The following is a 16,852-nucleotide window of genomic DNA, read 5'->3' as shown; positions in this document are numbered from 1 at the left end:
AGTTCGCCGAGCGCCCCCCCCCCCCCCCCCCCCCCCTCCCCTCGGAGCTCTCCTCAAAATATATATATATTAAAAACAAACAAATGACGTTATCAGCGGCGGCAGCGGCTTGGCGCGCTGCCAAGGTCCGCGCTGCGCGTGCTTGTCGAAGCGTTGAGCACGCGAGCTCGGTTCAGCCGCGTCCGTCGGCAGGAAGCAGCGTGCGCAAACGCCGAAGTCGAGGTTAGGCTTAGGTCAGCCAGCTCGGCCGCTTCCGACGACACGGAATTCGAAGCGGCTTGCAGCGTATCAAAAGTCGATATTTTCCACGGGCTTAGTCCAGGCACATCCACCGGCACTGCAGAGACTTGCGGTAACGCCGAAGTTGACGGCGATCGGCATTGTCCAGCCGCGTCCACCGGCGATGCTGGCGTTAACAGGGTTTGTTCAGCCGCGTCCACCGGCGAAGCTGTTGTTGGCGAGCTCAGTCCAGCCGCATCCACCGAGGGTACAGCAGCTTGCGGCATCACCGAAGCTGCAGTTCTCGACGATGCAGCGCTCTACTTATTCCATGCGCGTCTCTTTTTGCCGACTGTTTTTCGCGTGCTTGCTTTCAAGCGCGCGTCTCGGGCCATCGTGACACACGGAACAAAGACACCAGGCAGGCAAATACACGCAAAAGCACGAAATTCGGGGCTAAAAGAAGCGATTCAATAGCCAAAATGTCTACAATAACGATAAGGAAAACGGCAGAACGAAAAATACTAGGAAACAAAGAGGAGCGCGAAAAATGACGGGCGTGCAGGCGAAAGCAGACGACGGGAAGGAGCCGAACAACGCGGCCGCGGGGGGCAAAGCATGCGTCACGGCCAATCAGAGGGCTGCGCCTCGAGGAGCGCCCGTTTTACCCAATCGGCAGCCGTCTCGCGACGCTTTCCCCCTTGCGAACGGGTGCTGATAGCTCCGCTGTGCGAGGGTCTACAGCTTGCCGTAAGGCGCCAAATTGGAGAGCGGGAAACCAGCTTTCAAACGAGACCAAGATGGCGCCGATCGGTTCGCGTCGCGCGGAGCTACGGCAGCTTGAAAATGGGGCAAACCTTCGCGCTTGGCGTTCAATTTCGGCTCACCGACGTTTCTAAATTGCCGTTTTTTTCATACTTTGAGTTGGAATTCAGCTAAAATATTTTGTAGAGGCATAGTTGGGACATTAAACACTTCAAAATCGCAATTTTTGAAAATTGCCATTTTTGACCATTTTTCGCGATTTCAAGACCCGCGTCCCCCCTTAAGTGCCATCTTCTGCGCTTTCAGAACTCCAAAAATCTTTCGTTACGCTTTGATGAAAGAAATCCAAGCTGCTGTGCCTTTTTTCCCTGGGCAAGTTCACCTTGCTTTTCTTTGTTGTGAATCGTGGCAATGTATGTTGTAAGGTGCTTTTAATGTTTCTTGGTGACATTAAGGGAAGCAACAGAAACTTTTCCATCAGATCATTCGCCGAGAGTTTGTCAACGTTTCCGTCTGCTGGAGAATGCACACAGAGCTGAAGCTGCATAGCTTCTTTAATTAAGCTTGATTTGCAGATGGCACAAGTTTGTAGCCACTCTTTCAATTTCCTAAGCACACTGTACCATGTGTTGAAATCGCAGCAACACTTGGGCTATATTTTTTTTTGAGGTCACAGGACACTTCCCATCATGGTAACTGTTGCCGCAACAGCACTTGAGAGGAAAATTCACGCACAACTTCCTTCATGTGTGTAATGTAGTCATAACCCACGTATAATGGCCCAAATCATTGGTGCAGTATTTAAATTTGAGTGAAAGGTCGTTTTGATAACAAGTACAAGATTAGAACAAGTCTTGCTTAGATAAGTGAAGGTACAGTGTGTTATGTAGGCTTACGCTACCTGCTTTGCAGCAGCTGTTGAGCTCCAGGTGACCACATTTAAACTCTTGACCTTGTGGATAGAGTGCAGAAAAAAAAAATGGTAGGTTTTTTAACATATTTAAACCGAGTAAACATGCGGAAGCATGTGTTTAGCCTGGTTGGCTCTTGGTTTTGCTTTGCTAGGTCGTTGGCACGTCTGGCAACAATATTAGGCTCAGGTTGTGCTCTGATTTAGGTTCTGTTCGTGCCATAGTTGGAAGTTGATGAAGACGACGATGTGCAGTGCACAGCGTGGGAGTGTGTTGCAGTTTAACACAAGGCGTGATCAGTTGCAGCAACAGCATAGTGCTATCGGGCAGTGGCCAGCAAAGCTCGCCGCGGATTTGAATTCCAGTCACGGTAATATTTATTTGTTCAAGGTCAAGGCTTCAGCGATGGCCGGCTTTGGTCGTGAAATAGAGCTTTCGCTCTAAGAATGTGACTGCGAAAATTCAAACTTCTGGACAAGACAGCACTTGTCTTTTCCTTAAGTGTGTCCTCTGTTTTCCCTGTTTTTTTTTGTTTTTTTTTTGCACTGTTCCTGCAAGGTTAACACGAACCAACTAGCCCAAGCCAGGGCTTTGATCTCTAAACTCTCTCCATCTAGATTTCACGCTGTGATTGGCACCGGCTTCTATGACATGGTGCCTAGGTCTCAGTGTGACATAGATGGCTCTTCGGCCACGACACCTGTCTGAAAGGGTGCAGTGAAGAACCAGTGTAGTAGCAGGTGGTAATCAGAAACTGGGCTTCTGGAAAAGTGGCTGCTGTTCTAGGCAGTGCCCTGAAAAGCAGAGAGAGAGAGAGTGAGAGCGTGTGAGCTGGGCTTGTGCATTGTGCTGGACTGTGAAACATGCAGTGCCCCAGCAGGCATTCAGTTGTAAGATGAGTTGTCACCATGTCAATAGAACAGGATTTCTATTGGTGATAGAGACTGTAGGTTTGCGTTACTGCTAATGGAGAGTGCTTGTCAGCGTGCACCTTCCATAGCTCTGCTCCCCAGAGTGCCATCATGAAATGTACTGTTTCCTTTGGTTTCAGACTCTGACGAGGATGCATTGTCTTTGGGTGAAGAGCCTCGCATGAAGAACGTGGACAATCGATATAAGCAGAAGGCAAGCCGTGAACGCGTGCGCCGAAAACAGTTGCTGGCGCTCTTCATGCAGCTGCAGAGTATTGTTTTTCGATCACCTGGCTCGAAACCGCTCGCTAAAGTCACGATCCTGTCACAGGTGGGCCAACAGCTTTGGATGCTGTTTGGGTGGGAGGAAGTATCAACAACTGTAGCAGTGTTCGGGATTTGGTGCAAAAGATCTGAATTTGCTTGAGACCTGGCCATACAGTATGGGCACAATGTATGGGCACACAGCCTGGGGTTGACAGGCACTGAAGTTCATTTAAACACCGAAATTGCGAGAACTTCATAGAAAATTTCTTTGCCAATCTTTCAGTTTTGTTTTCTTTTGTTTTCGTGATTTCCAAGGTCTATAAATTTTTTGCTCATTTCAATTAATCAAGCCATTTTTTGGGGGGTCTTTTGTAGTCTGAAAACTCAGCCAGCCACTAGTTGCTGTTCTCGTTAACAACAGTTTATTATATTTTGAACATACAAAGTCCAAGAATCCTATTTTCCTTGAAAGGCAGTACACTTATTTTCTTTGCATGGTTCATGGTGTTGTTGCCTGGAATTTAAAAGTTGCATTTGAGCAGCCCTTTGGTGCTACTCACTGAGAAAGCTCATGCTGTAGTTTTAGCCATTTCAGTGGCAAGAGCACAAGTGCCACATTAATTTATGCAGTGAACCAGTGGCCGTCATGTGTGCTAAGCCACTGGATACCACTGTTGTGGGTCTAGTTCGGAGATGCTTAGGGTCCCTGCATGTTCTTGCTGTGTGGTGTCGGTTTGTTGGAGGCAGGGCATAGAACGTCCTTGGCTGGTTTTCAGGCTAACCAGTACCTTCGCTGTCTCAAAGTGCTCTCGTCACACCTGAGCGACGAGAAGCACTGGCTGCAACGGCGGCGTGCGGCCCTTGAAAGTTGCCTTGAGGTAAGCCGGCGCAGCCAGCAGCCAGCCCGGCTACCAAAGGCTGAGCCAAAGCCACCTCCGCTGCCGCCCGACATCCGCGAAATGTGCGACTTGAGCCAACCCATGGTGCCACCCTTGCGTGAAGCAAGTGAGGAAGCAAGCGGCAACCCCACCAGTGCCATGTTTTCCACTACGTTCGAGAATGTCGAGAGCAAAGACAGTGGTGAGTGTTGGTAACTGATGCAGCTGGAACCATTTTATGTGCTTACCAACAGCTCTGCAACACTGGCTGCTGCACATAGTGTAATACATGCTTCGCTGGAACGAAAATGGTTGTTCGCTTTTGGTAATTTCTTTCAGCATTTGGAGTTGGTTCGTGTCATTTCATGTTCTGAGCAAAAGGCAAAACTAGAGAGGTCATTTTCCTTTGCGGCATTTCAGCATTTTGCAGAGCCATACTTTCATGCACTTCTTTTATGCGCTTGAGTTGAGAAGTTCAAAGCAGAGGTTGCTATGGTCCGCACATGCAGACACACACAGAAAGGAATGAAATGAGACAGTCTAAATAGTTTTCTGAAATTACACCTCTGGCTGTCCCTTGGAGGCGTCCCTGAAGCATTGCCAGAGGAGTGCCATGACACCGAGGCCCGTAGCTTAGCTGAAAGTGGATCTTGCCTTGCAGGGCAACCTCACTACTTCTGTCCTGCACTAGTGCTAGCTGAAGGGTCCCTGCTTGTCTCTTTTACAGAAACTGTATAGAGTGTGTGACACACCAGTAGGCTCATTGATTTGCAGTACACCATTTGCATGTCTAAGCATAAGTGAAATTTTGGTCAGACACATGCTCAAGGCTTCTGCTCTTTGTTTCTCACATGCCACTTGTGTAGTAGTTTGATTCTGACAGTTGAAGCTCCTGTACTGAGCTGTGCACAGTTTGTGTATGAGATCATGTTTACAATTCATCCGTGTGGGTTTCTCAGTGGGCACAGACCACCAACCACCGCAGATTTGGGCTTTGCATGAGCCAGGGTTCCCAATCAGCCATCCCCACACGCACCCTGAGGGGGCACCGCTGTGGCGCACTCAACCACTGCAGGGAGGAGAGCGACTTGCCGCAAAAGAACAGCCCTCGAAATTCACCAAGGAGACGTTTATTGACGTTGTCCTCTGGGAACACACTCAACGGTCACCTTGTACCGGGGGTGCGCAGGAGCAAGTTCCGCTGCGCACACGAAGCGACAAGAGCAATGTGCGCCGATAACATACCGCTGCAGGAGAAGGTCCCCGCAGCAGTGCTGTTATCTTTCTCACGGTGACCGTTAAATCATTTGCAAGAGAGAGGGCAGTCACAAGGTACGCCTGTTATTGGAGGTCGCTGGACCCCACTAGACAGGCTCGAGCTGCTGGGAGTGCTGGTGAGCTCGAGTATGCACTGGTCCGAACAACAAAGTCCGGCTGACAAGAACAGTAGCGTACGCACCTTAACACTGTCTTGGAGGAGCCTCTTGAAGGAGGTGGACGGTGACATTTTCCGGTGACAGGTCCACTGTGGTATGGGTGTTTCTTAGGAGACTGTGGGACTGTGGCAGCTCCGTGGCCCTTTGCAACTTTGCGAGGAACATATTGTGACGAAGAAGACGACGAACTGTGCAGTGGCGCGGGCAGGAGCACTCGCGCTAGGCCAGCAGCCACTAAATCATCTCATTGCCATCGATCATCGTGGTGTCTCTTTCTTCGGCTGGCCGCCACTGCATACAATATTCTTAGCTCGATGCCAAACGATTGGAAAGAAGGGAATCTGGTATGGGTCCCGGCCTACAAGGGCATCCCGGGGAACAAGGCCACTCACCAGTATGCTTAAGGTTTTGTCAGCCGAGCCGGGAGGGGGTCTTGGGACATGAGGTCCCCATGGGGTGAGCGTTACACAGCGATACAGCCGTGCGGGTCTTCCCAAGCCTGCCTTGCACGTACATGCATACATGCTGGTGGTCTGGCACAGTAGGAAGTGCAAAATATACGAATAAGGGTTTTCTTTTTTTTGCTTATATATGGGTAAAAAGTTAGTGTGCATGAATTATGCTCGGGCACAAATTACGCGAGTAACTACGGTAACTGCTAACGCGAGTGGGCTGAAGTTTACCTATGTACAAGTCTGGTTAACAAAAACTGAATGCTAGTGCAAAATGCATACTACATACGTACATGCCAAAACAGAAGAACAAAAACAGAATGAACAAGTGGGAAACGGAAGAGGCTAGAAACTATCAAAAAAAAAATTTCACAGGGCTGGAACTGAGCATGCTGCAAAAAGGGCGCACACCGTTCTTCACCTGGGTAGGGCCCGACGAAAGAACTAGCCAACTGAGGTTGCATGCATTCCATGGCGGAAGGGTACGCCATCTGGCATCAGTCACATTGATGACCGTCAGCTCAGGTTGTACCAGTGCACAGTACGCTTTCATTCGACAGCACTATTTGTGCCTCCGTGCTTGCCTGCCTGTCAGACCGTGACTCGTAGGCCTTCAGGTCTGTGATATGGGCATGGCTGGATTTCCTTGTAGCAGAATTCTCCAGCAGGTGCACGAGAAGCGACCAGACTCTGACCACTCGGTACGGACCAATCCACTTAGGAGCAAGCGAGGCTGAGAGCCCCTTGCATGCATCGCTAAGGGCATTGTGCTTCAGGACAAGATTGCCAACTTTAAAACGTCAGGCTGCCGCCAAACTCTGCCTTGCTCTACTGAGAGCCCGACAAAGCCGGCCGCAAAGTGTCGACGCATAAGCAGAGCAGTCGGCCTGCGTCTGCTCACCCCCAAGCTGGCTCTCCATGAGGCTTGGCATCAGATTCACCAACTCCGTTCCGAAATTGGGGAAGGTGGGAGAGAAACCAGTTGAGCGATTCTCAGCTGTTCGAATGGCGAATGCGAACTCACTCAAATGGTGCAGCAGTGCAGCAGACTGCAGTGGTTTGCAATTTTTCTATTGCCCCCCCTGTGCCCCCTACAATACAAGTAGCGTCACGGCACTCCGTCTCCGTGAGACCATCGCTCACCTCGCGACAGAAGGGGTCATTTTGCTAGGCTTTCAGTAGCCCTTTCGGGCTGAAAGCAGTTAGTCATCTCAGAGGGGAGCCTGGTCTTGTACCCTCTCAGGCTCGCAGTCCCCGCTCACATCGGTGCCTACGAGGTGCTCACGAGGAGCTTTCTCTCTTGCCTGCTTTGCTGTTTGCCTGATTAGCGAAATGGGTTGGACTGTTTGCGGGCTCCTCCTTCTTGCCGCTCTGCGGCTCGTCTGCTGTTTCGTCCACTCCGCTTGCCGACGACAAGGCGCCGCTGGCAAGTAGGGCACAGGAAAGCGCGTCAACTACCACGTTCGTGCTTCCCTTTTGATGCTGCACCGAAAAGTCGTGATGCTGTATCAGGAGCACCCAGAATTGCGTTCCATTAAGGTAGACGCCAAATTTCTGCAGTGAAAACAGGATGGCGAGGCACTTGTTCTCAGTCGTGGAATAATTCCTCTCTGATGGCAGCAAGTGGTGGCTGGCAAAGGCCAGCGATTGCAACACGTCATCGAATTTCTGTTAGAGAACTGCTCCCAAACCCAGATCACTCACGTCAGTCTGGACTACGAACTGTCTGGTCAGGTGGTCCAGCACCAGACAGGAGGCGGAGGGATCACTCTTGCTCGGGCCCCCAATGCCACGCCGCAGTCTTTCTCAACAGCTTGGTCAACTGTGTCTGCACACAGGCACAGGATGGTATGAACGACCGATAAAAGTTGGCCATTCCCAGAAAACGGCAGAGGACGCTTACGTCCTTGGACTCGGGAAATTCGAGTATGGCTCGAAGTTTCTCTGCTTCTGGCTCAATGAAGCCTTAGTTCAGCATGAACCCTAGTAACTGAACTCAGGTCCACGCTGTTTGGGATTTCGCAGGATTCAAAGCCATCCCAGCAGCCCGTACCCTCTCGAACATGTCGGCATTGTGGTTGGAGTGCTGATTGAAGATTCGTGAATAAACAACGATGTCGTCCATGTAGCACATAGTGTGGGACCATTTTGCTTCCCCTAGGACGCGGTCCGTGAGTCTCTGAAAAGTCGCAAGACCATTGCAGAGACCAAAGGCATGCGAATGAACTCAAACAGTTCTCTGTGGCGCGTGAATGTGGTCTTGGGTCGGTCGCCATCAGCCATCTGTTCCTGTAGGTAACCTTTGGAGGCATCTAGCTTGGAAAAGTACCGTGCACTGTCCAGGTTTCTTATGATTCAGCTGATCTCCAGTAGTGGATAGGCATCCTTGTAAGTCGGCGCATTCAGACGGCGATAATCTATACACGAACGATGGCTGCCATCTTTCTTAGGCACCATCATCACTGAAGACACCCAGGTGCTGGATGAGCGACGGATAATGTCCGCCAACAGCATCTCATCCAGCAGCTCATTGATCACCTGCCTTTTTGCTAGGCTGACAGGTCTGGGTTTGCGCTTCAAAGGAAACACATTTCCGGTATGGATCTGGTGGCTCACTAAAGTAGTACAGCCAGGTTGATCTGTGAACAGCTCATTGTACTGATGCAACAGTGCTGTCAAACGAGCCTTTTGTGTATTATCCAAAGATGTCCGCCAACAGCATCTCATCCAGCAGCTCATTGATCACCTGCCTTTTTGATAGGCTGACGGGTCTGGGTTTGCGCTTCAAAGGAAACACATCTCCGGTATGAATCTGGTGGCTCACTAAAATAGTACAGCCAGGTTAATCTGTGAACAGCTCATTGTACTGATGCAACAGTGCTGTCAAACGAGTCTTCTGTGTGTTATCCAAAGTTACCACAGAGGTGGCCAGTGGATGTAGTGCCTTGTCGTGCCACGCCGCTCGGTCTCAAAGGGAAGGGTGAACGACAGAATGTTCGACATAGGGGCGTGGCCCTGGTTGCTCAGCATGGCACTATGATGCCTTCACTGCACAGGCAGATATTGACACTGGTTGGTTGATTGGTTCAGCTGGGGAAACAGTCCGTCGCGATAGCCGCCGTTCGCAATGTCCAGCACGATCCCGGTTTTAAGGAGAAAGTCCAATTCGAGAATCATGGGCACACTGAGCCCTGGGAGATGGATGAAACACGTGTGTCTCAACCACTCTCCCGATCTGACAGTCAACTTCTCTGGGCCCATCCGAATGGGCTATGCCTTTTGCAAGGTTGAATGCGGTATGGCAGTCCCGCAAACGCACCAAGTGCTTTTGCAAGTGGGACAACACCTCTTCACTGAACAAAGTGGCTGGCTCCTGTATCCAGTAGCGCCGAAAATTCGCATCCAGCAATGGTGATCGAAATAAACGGCATGTGCACACCAGCAATGCAGCTTGCTCTGTACGCAGAGAGAATTAGCAAAGATTGGACCAGTTGTCCCTTTACGACTGACCTTGCCTCCGTTTTCCTGCCTCGCAGGAGGCTTGGCTATGGTTCATTCTCTTGCTAAATGGCCCATCTCTTGGCAGCAGAAACAGCGCACACCACCGCGAGCTTGGTTGCGGGACAATGATTCCTCTCCCTGCCTGGGTCTGATCGCTGCACAACCAAAAGGCTGGCTGTTTTGGGCTTCCTCCTGCGCTGTGCATTGGTTCACGTGACGTCCTTTGGCACGCAGTGCAGAAAACGGTGCAGCTTCGGCTGTCCATCTCCAATACGAGTAGGGATTGAGAGCTGGTTCGCTCAGCTCCCATGCGTCGTTTTGCTCACTAACAGCTGTAAAGGCAAGTTGAGCGGGTGGTCCCTTGTGGGGTGAGGGCATGGCCCCCTCCATGCGCAGCGTGGCTCGAGGGCCTTGCTTGCCAGCAGTGGCGGTCAAAAGGCATGCGTGGTTAGAATGTCGCCTTGAATGTGCTTTGCCTCAGCGGCCAGCTCCTATGCTGAAAACGGCAAAAGCTTTCAAAAGGTATGCCAAAAACGTCAGATATGGCTACCTGATCACCCTTTCGACACGTTCTTCATTCGAGGCTCTGGGCTCGGTGACTGAGGAAAGGTCTTTCGCCACGTGTAGATACTCTTGGAGTGACTCATTTGTGCAGGATTTGCACGAAGTTCCTCAAGAGTCACTTTCCGGTGGCCGGCAAGCTGATACCACCTAGCTGCCTTGTCAGTCAGTGCTGTGGGGATGATGTGTGCAAGCACAACCTGATCAGTGAGAGCCATAGTTCTTTGGTAATGGATGAGGGACTCAAGGAAATCCCTGACACTGAGGAGGTCATCATACTGCGGTGTGTTGGCATGGACAACTTGACCGCGGGGTGAGACAGCTTCGGCGTGGCCAAAAGCACGTCAACAGCCCCTGACTGTGACTGTATCATCTGGGCAGCCCTTGTTAGCAGCGACTACGCCTCGGCCTCAAAGGAGACACAAGGTCCGTTCGATTCGCCTACACTACGTGAACTGGTTCTCGCGGTGCTGCACTTCGCCATTCGTTTCAGCGGTGCAAGATGGCGACGTCTGCACGACGCCATTCGTTTCAAAAAAGTGCAGACGTTGTGCAGTTTTAGTTCAGGAAAGTGTAGGAAAACTGTGCACCTCCTCAATGGTTGGTGTCGAAATGGTGCAGCTGCAGTCGCCATGGAAGCAGACGATGGCTTGCGCGACGATGGTTTGCGCTTTGCGATAAATGGCGGATATACTCAAATTATTCCACTCGTCGATGATAACAGTGCCTCACACGGGCCCGCTGACTCTCATAGAACGTGAGTGGCCACCCAAGAAGGCGGCGATGGAGGTTGGAACGGCGGCCCTCGCCGGCGGAACGGCGGCCCTCGCCGGCACCTTGCATCTCTCGACCATCGTGCTCTCGACGGACTCGTAACCGGCTTCTTTCCTTTCTACTAATAAAGTTATATTAGTACTCGAAGCCGGTTATGCTAACTAAAAAGTAGAAACGTGCATGCAGCACATGATGCACGCTGTTGCAATAACCGCTTAGCATGCAAGTCGGCGCGCGCACACCTCAGTCGTGTTCAATAAAATAACGTGCGTTTCGCTTAGCTGCCGCGAGGTTGCATCGAGGCTGATTCTTGGCAACACTTCGCTGCGATGTGCTGTTTGAAAACTCTTCACGCGGTTCGGGATGTTGGCGGCCGTTGATTTGGCCGCCACGCTGCTGGCTGCAATTTGGTGACGACGCCAAGGCTAGCAGACGACCAGGCCTGCACTCGACCATTCGGTTTCGAATTAGGCAGCACTTGAACTGCTGGAACTGGCGCTGCACGCTCGCGGCACTGCCACGGCACCGCTGCAGAACTTTACAGAACTGGTGCAGGGAGTGCAGGCGAATCGAACGGACCTACAGTTTCCACAGGGAACCGGGCCAACACCTCACCGTTCCCAGAGCAGAACTGACTGCTAGTGGGGCCTGGCTGCTGTTGTGCGTGTCTACTGTTTGCGGCAGTATCTAACGAACTGTTTTCACACTGGGCGGAAAGCTTGTACAGCTGAGGCGTATAATTGATGGTATCACCGCAGGGTGTTCCCGATACAGCTCCAATGATACACGCATGATACACGTTCGGCACTGTATTACCGTATACCCCAGTGGGGGCAGTGGCCAGCCATGACGTTTGGCTATTCGAAGGAATAGCAGCCAATGGATCAAACAACGCTAGAGCCGACATGCAGCTGTCGAGTGCCCCACAGTGGGTGGAACACATAGTGCGCAAGCCTGATATCAAGTTGGCCTGCTCTGCTAATGTGGCTTCATAGGTGTAAGAGCCAGTGACTTCGCATGTTGGGCTCCAGTTGTGGGTTTCTCAGTGGGCATAGGGCACCAAACATCGTATCTTCAGGCTTCGCATAATGCAAGGGCCCTGATCAGCTGTCACCATACGCATCCTGAGGGGGCACCGCTGCGGCACACTCAACCTCCGCACGGAGGAGAGCAGCTCGCCGCAAAGAAACGGGCCTTCAGGTTCTCAAAGGAGACGCTTATTGACGTCGTCCTTTGGTGATACACGCACTCAACAGACCCCGTCCTGGGGTCATGTGAGGAGCAAGCTGCGCTGTGCACACGAAGTGACAAGAGCGATATGCGCCGCTAGTATGCTGCTGCAGGAGAAGGTCTTCGCGGCAGTGCTGTGATCTTTCTCACAGTGACTGTTAGGCCGTTGTGCAGAGAGAGTGAGCAGTCAACGCAATGTACACCTACCGGAGGTCGCTAGAGCCCGCTAGACAAGCTCAAGCAGCTGTGAGTCAGAGGACCTCGTGTTGGCGAGCTTGAGTGCACTGGTCTGAACGGCACAGGCCGGTGGACAAGAACAGTAGTGCACGCACCTTATGCTGTCTCAGAGGAGTCTCGCTTTCTGGGCTCCGCTGAAGTGGGTCCTGAATTCCACGCCAAAATGCACCAATGGCAAAGGTTAGAGGCAAACCGGGGCAGAGCTGTAGCTGAAAGACATTGATAAGTCACCAGCCACCACTCCATTTCCTGAGGCAGGAGAAAGGGAAAGAGGAGAACAGTGTGGGATACAGGCAGCGGCCACGCAAAGGCAATGGCGGGAAGCCAGGATTCTCACACCCGTGGCAGTTTGACGTTCGATCTGCTTCGCCATTGTTCAGTCTGGGTTTGAGCTGACAACACCCCTAATAAAATTACAGAAATCTTTAAATTTACATGTCGAATTTGTGTTTGTCTCGAAGATAATTGACAGATTTTTCTTTACAGGCCACTCGTGTAGTAAAAGCAGGAAACGACATAAAGCCAAACGCAAAGAGGGCCATGGTGCAAAATCAGGTTGGTGTTGGCTTTGTCTGCAGCTTGTGTCGGCATGTGCAAATTGTAACGATGGGTGAATGGTGGAAATTGTGAATGAATACCTGCAGTATGCCTTGCCCACATAACGCGAGTTTGGACCTGGGAAGCCTGAAAGCAAGGGCAGCCTTTTCTGCAAGCTTGCACTCTCACTATGAGGGAAGGAAGGAACAGTTAACTGAAAGAACAAGCGTTCATTAGACGGAAAGCTGCATTACAAACATCACTAATCCCCAGACCTCGGTACAACCAATTGCCTTGAGTGGAGCAAAGGACACTTGCTGGCTGCATGACCAACCAAAGGGTTAAATTGTGCAACATAACACGAAGTAGGGCAGGGACTGTATGGAGTGCAGCTAGCTATCGCAGGCTGTACGGAGATATCTCTGTTGTCACCAGCAGTGGCCATTGAGGACAGTGAATCGGCTACATCAAGCCTTTCTAGAATACCTGCACCTACACAGGTGAGCAAAGGGGCTCCGTTTGGGTCTTGACTTGAGCAAACAAACAAGCTGGACATGCTCGCTACCTGTGCTTACGGTTCCCTGGCAAAGGCCAGGTATTGGGAAGAAAACACTACACGCCTTGCTGCTGCTCGGGTTGGTGGTGGTGGTTGCCCATATAGATTTCCTGCTCGTGATCTTGTTCCGAAACAATTGTCTAGCACATCAGTCAGAAGGCCGAATAGGGACATGAGGCTGGAACAGGAAGAATGAATGTGAGGTTGCCTGAGGGATTCTTGGAAGAGCTTTTTCTTCAGGGTCCGGCACAAGCAGTGCAACTGCCCCCATTATGCTTGTAAGGAATCCGTGGAGTGTCCTTAGTAGCAGTAGCCGTGTGCTCAGGTTGCTCAAAAAGCACAGTGTGTACAAAATGAAAGCTTAAAAGCCAATAACAAAGAAGCGTGACATGGGCAGCCAGCTGGCATTGGTTCTGATTTTGGTCAGGGTCATGAGATTGCACTCACTGTGTTTGTTGGGGGTAACTCCATGTCTTTTTTTACGTGCACATGTTACAAAATCAAACAGGTGGCAAGAAAAGATCACTAATGTGGAATACAAAAAGCATGACTTCTTCTAACGTAAGTTTCAGATTGTAGCACTCTGCCTGCGAGGTGCTGAGCTATGTCTCACATCTGCATGCGAGACAGGCAGCTGAAAAACATGTCGTGATGAAGGCCATTTGTGTTGGCTCTTGCAGCATGCTGCTGCGAATGGCGCCTCATTCGAGGCTCGCTATTGTGGGACCTTGTTTTTTTTTTTCTCAGTATGTCTGAAATCGCTGAAGTGTGATCCACCTTCACATTAGAGGACCACTCAGTCAGATGTAACATCAGGTCTAAAAACGTGCTGTGGCATAGCAACGGATGAAGTAAACAGCACAGAGCATGCAATTGCACCTAGTTTCACTGAAGCCCGTGTTGACAAATATGCTTTTGCATGTGCACCATATGCAAACAAACATGGAAACATGTGGCAGAGAGAAAAAAGTGTTAAAATGATAGTGAAAGCAAGGCACATGTGAACAAGCAACGCTGAATATGAAAAACTTTCTAATCACAAAAGAACTGCTGTTCCTTGTCAAATAGTGCCAAGGGAGGTACACTGATGCACACATCAGGTCATGAGCGGAGAATGGCAGAGCCCTCAAATATTTCTCTTTCTAGTCTGTCTTCCTTTCTAGAGTCTCTCTGCTGCGCAAGATGAACAGCTGGAAGCTCCTCATTGCACTGGCAGGTGCATCTTGCCAATGGTAGAAAGGGAAGCGGCATGCTTTCTTAACTGGTCGCTGGCGCACGTGCTAGTTTCAGCCAGAAATAAACGGAATCTTGTAGATCACTTCTTAGGGCCATGGAACATAAAAGGTTTTTGTGCTGTGTTATCTTCACTAGATGTAATTCAGTGAAGGATGAAGAGAAATAAGAAAGGTTCATCTGGCGACTACATGTAGCTTACCCCTTTGGCAGCTGCTCCTTTTACAATACCACCCAGTTTCTCTTTTTTATTTGTGGGCAGACTTTTGGTACATCAAGAGCTGTGTAGTCACATATTGATGAGGAGCAGTAGTTGTAATGCTTGCTTTAAATTTTGACAGGTATGGAACAGCCTCCAAAACACAAGCCAAAAGGGGATCTGCCGCAGAAGGTGGGAGAGAGCGCTGCCAAGTCACCAAGTGCCGCATTGGTCGAAGGTATCAAATGTGAGGACCTTGACCTGGCGGAAATGGCTCCTCGGAGTGGTGAATTGACACCACTTGCGTACACACTAAATGGTGGTCACATTGGTGCTTTGCGAAGCATCCCTACGCCCACAGATGTGCCCAAGAAGTATACGCTGTACCCCACAAAGGGAACTGCACTGGGGGATCTCTCAAAGTTGGCTGCTGCAGCACAGCATATTATTGGACCGTGCATCATTAAACGGGTCAAGTTGCGTTCAGGCCAGACAGTGTATGTTTACCGGCAGCCAAATGCAGATGGCACATCTGCCGTACCAGAAGGTGCCGCTGGCAGTGCTGTGGAGGAAGACAGCCAGCCACCGTCGTCAGAGTTTTGTGTAGAGGATGACAGGGAGCCACCACAGACTGCAGACACTTGTGCATCTGAACTGGGACAACCTGCCTGCCAAGATGACGAGGTTTCTGAAGTTGTTTGTGATAATGAAAGTCTGGACGATCCATCTCATGGTCATGAAGAAGGACTCCAGCAGGGGGATGACAATGATGATGCTGTCCTAGAGGACACTTCAGAGTGGATCTCAGGTGATGGAGACACATGCATTGTCATGAAACTTCCTGTAAGCTCAGATGAAGAAGATGGCAGCTCATCATCAAGTCAGTCGTAGCGCTGGTTTTTGTTGATGGACACGTGTGGTGGGATGTGCAGACTCACGTCTAACCAAAGAACAACTTGCACACTGCCTTTGTGACTCAATGTGGCCAAGATCAGTTGGCATGCCCTGTGGCTGCTGCTCTTTCAGCCAAGCTGTTCAGTCTCAGTTTCAAGATGTGCTCAAGACACGAGCAAACATTTGTGGGCATTTGTAGGAGCATTTGTCATTCTGTGTGCTGATGTTTGTGCACGGACACTTTCGGTGGAAAAATGGATCGCCCATCACTGATGTCATTTCGAGTGAGAAAAGACCAGTGGGAGGAGGGGCACAGTGTTCATTGTTCATGTTCAGTGTAAATATACATGTTCAGATGTTTTCCTTGTGTGATTGGCCATAATTAAAATAATATAGAAGTGCCTGCATTCAATCTGTAAAAGCCTTTTATACCGGGCCCACCACTACTATTGGCAGAGCATGAGGCTATGCACTGACTGTCTGCATTAAGCAGTGAAGAAATGTTGGGTGTGTGGGCAGATGGCCATCTTGATAGGTTAGAGCTATTTGGATATTTTGTTAAAAGTTTCAGCACATGTGAAACTATTACTGTAGCATCCATCAGGCTGAAATCATTGACAGACATTCTAGAATTATACAGATTTGTATACTGTCTCGTACTTCCTGAAGATAATTAGGGAGCAATAATTCTGCATGACAAAAGAAATACTTCTGTATTTTAAGTGTTTGGTCTACAGCAATGTTCTAGTTTCCTTAGACATACATAAACTCTTTTGTGGAGCAGTGCATGACTGATTATGATGCAGGCCACCTCAGATTCATGGCTTCGCATCTTTGCACTGTTGCACATCCTTCTACATCTGCAGGGATCACCAAGCGTTTTTCTCTTGTCGCACTGCAAGTGTAACTCGGGTATGATGTCATTTCAGTGGAGTGCATTTTACTCGAGTAGTGTGATACTATACTCCATTTCATATATCAGGTGCAATGTTGTGAAAGGTACAGAAGTAGTGCACATGAAAAATGAAGGGAGGCGTGTTACTCCGTGCTTGGTTTGTGGCCGAGTGGTGTAAGGCACGAGGAAGCGACTGTGTGTCGTCAGCAATAAGAGCGCATCTAATCAAGCTCATGACAAATGTATCATGTAATAAGCCTGCAGGCAAAGCATTTACCATTTTTTTGCTCACCAAAAGGAACACACTACTTTTTGGTCGCGGACCTAGGCAGCACAAACAAGAGAGCTGGCTTTGACAGCATTGCACCTGAGGTATGAAATGGAGTATAGAAGGTT

General features: G+C 50.1%; 1 protein-coding gene across 36 annotated transcripts in view; it reads left to right on the top strand.

Moving 5' to 3' along the window:
- Window positions 1–15,968, top strand: part of LOC144128544 (uncharacterized) — an 80,154-nt gene extending 64,186 nt beyond the window's left edge. For 18 of the 36 annotated variants that reach the window (XM_077662003.1, XM_077662005.1, XM_077662017.1 and 15 more), the window contains 4 exons: window positions 2,947–3,137; window positions 3,850–4,153; window positions 12,629–12,697; window positions 14,810–15,968. In XM_077662003.1, the coding sequence (XP_077518129.1) occupies window positions 2,947–3,137; window positions 3,850–4,153; window positions 12,629–12,697; window positions 14,810–15,558 (1,313 nt within the window). In that variant the 3' untranslated portion in view covers window positions 15,559–15,968. The remainder of the gene's footprint in view (window positions 1–2,946; window positions 3,138–3,849; window positions 4,154–12,628; window positions 12,698–14,809) is intronic. The other 18 variants (XM_077662020.1, XM_077662028.1, XM_077662013.1 and 15 more) reach the window with 3 other exon arrangements.
- The last annotated feature ends 884 nt before the right edge of the window (window positions 15,969–16,852 follow it).

Source organism: Amblyomma americanum, chromosome 4, assembly GCF_052857255.1.
Source record: "Amblyomma americanum isolate KBUSLIRL-KWMA chromosome 4, ASM5285725v1, whole genome shotgun sequence".
Taxonomy (NCBI): Eukaryota; Metazoa; Arthropoda; class Arachnida; order Ixodida; family Ixodidae; genus Amblyomma; species Amblyomma americanum.
Note: the sequence above shows the minus strand (reverse complement) of the source record. Positions and strands in the feature narration are given on the sequence as shown.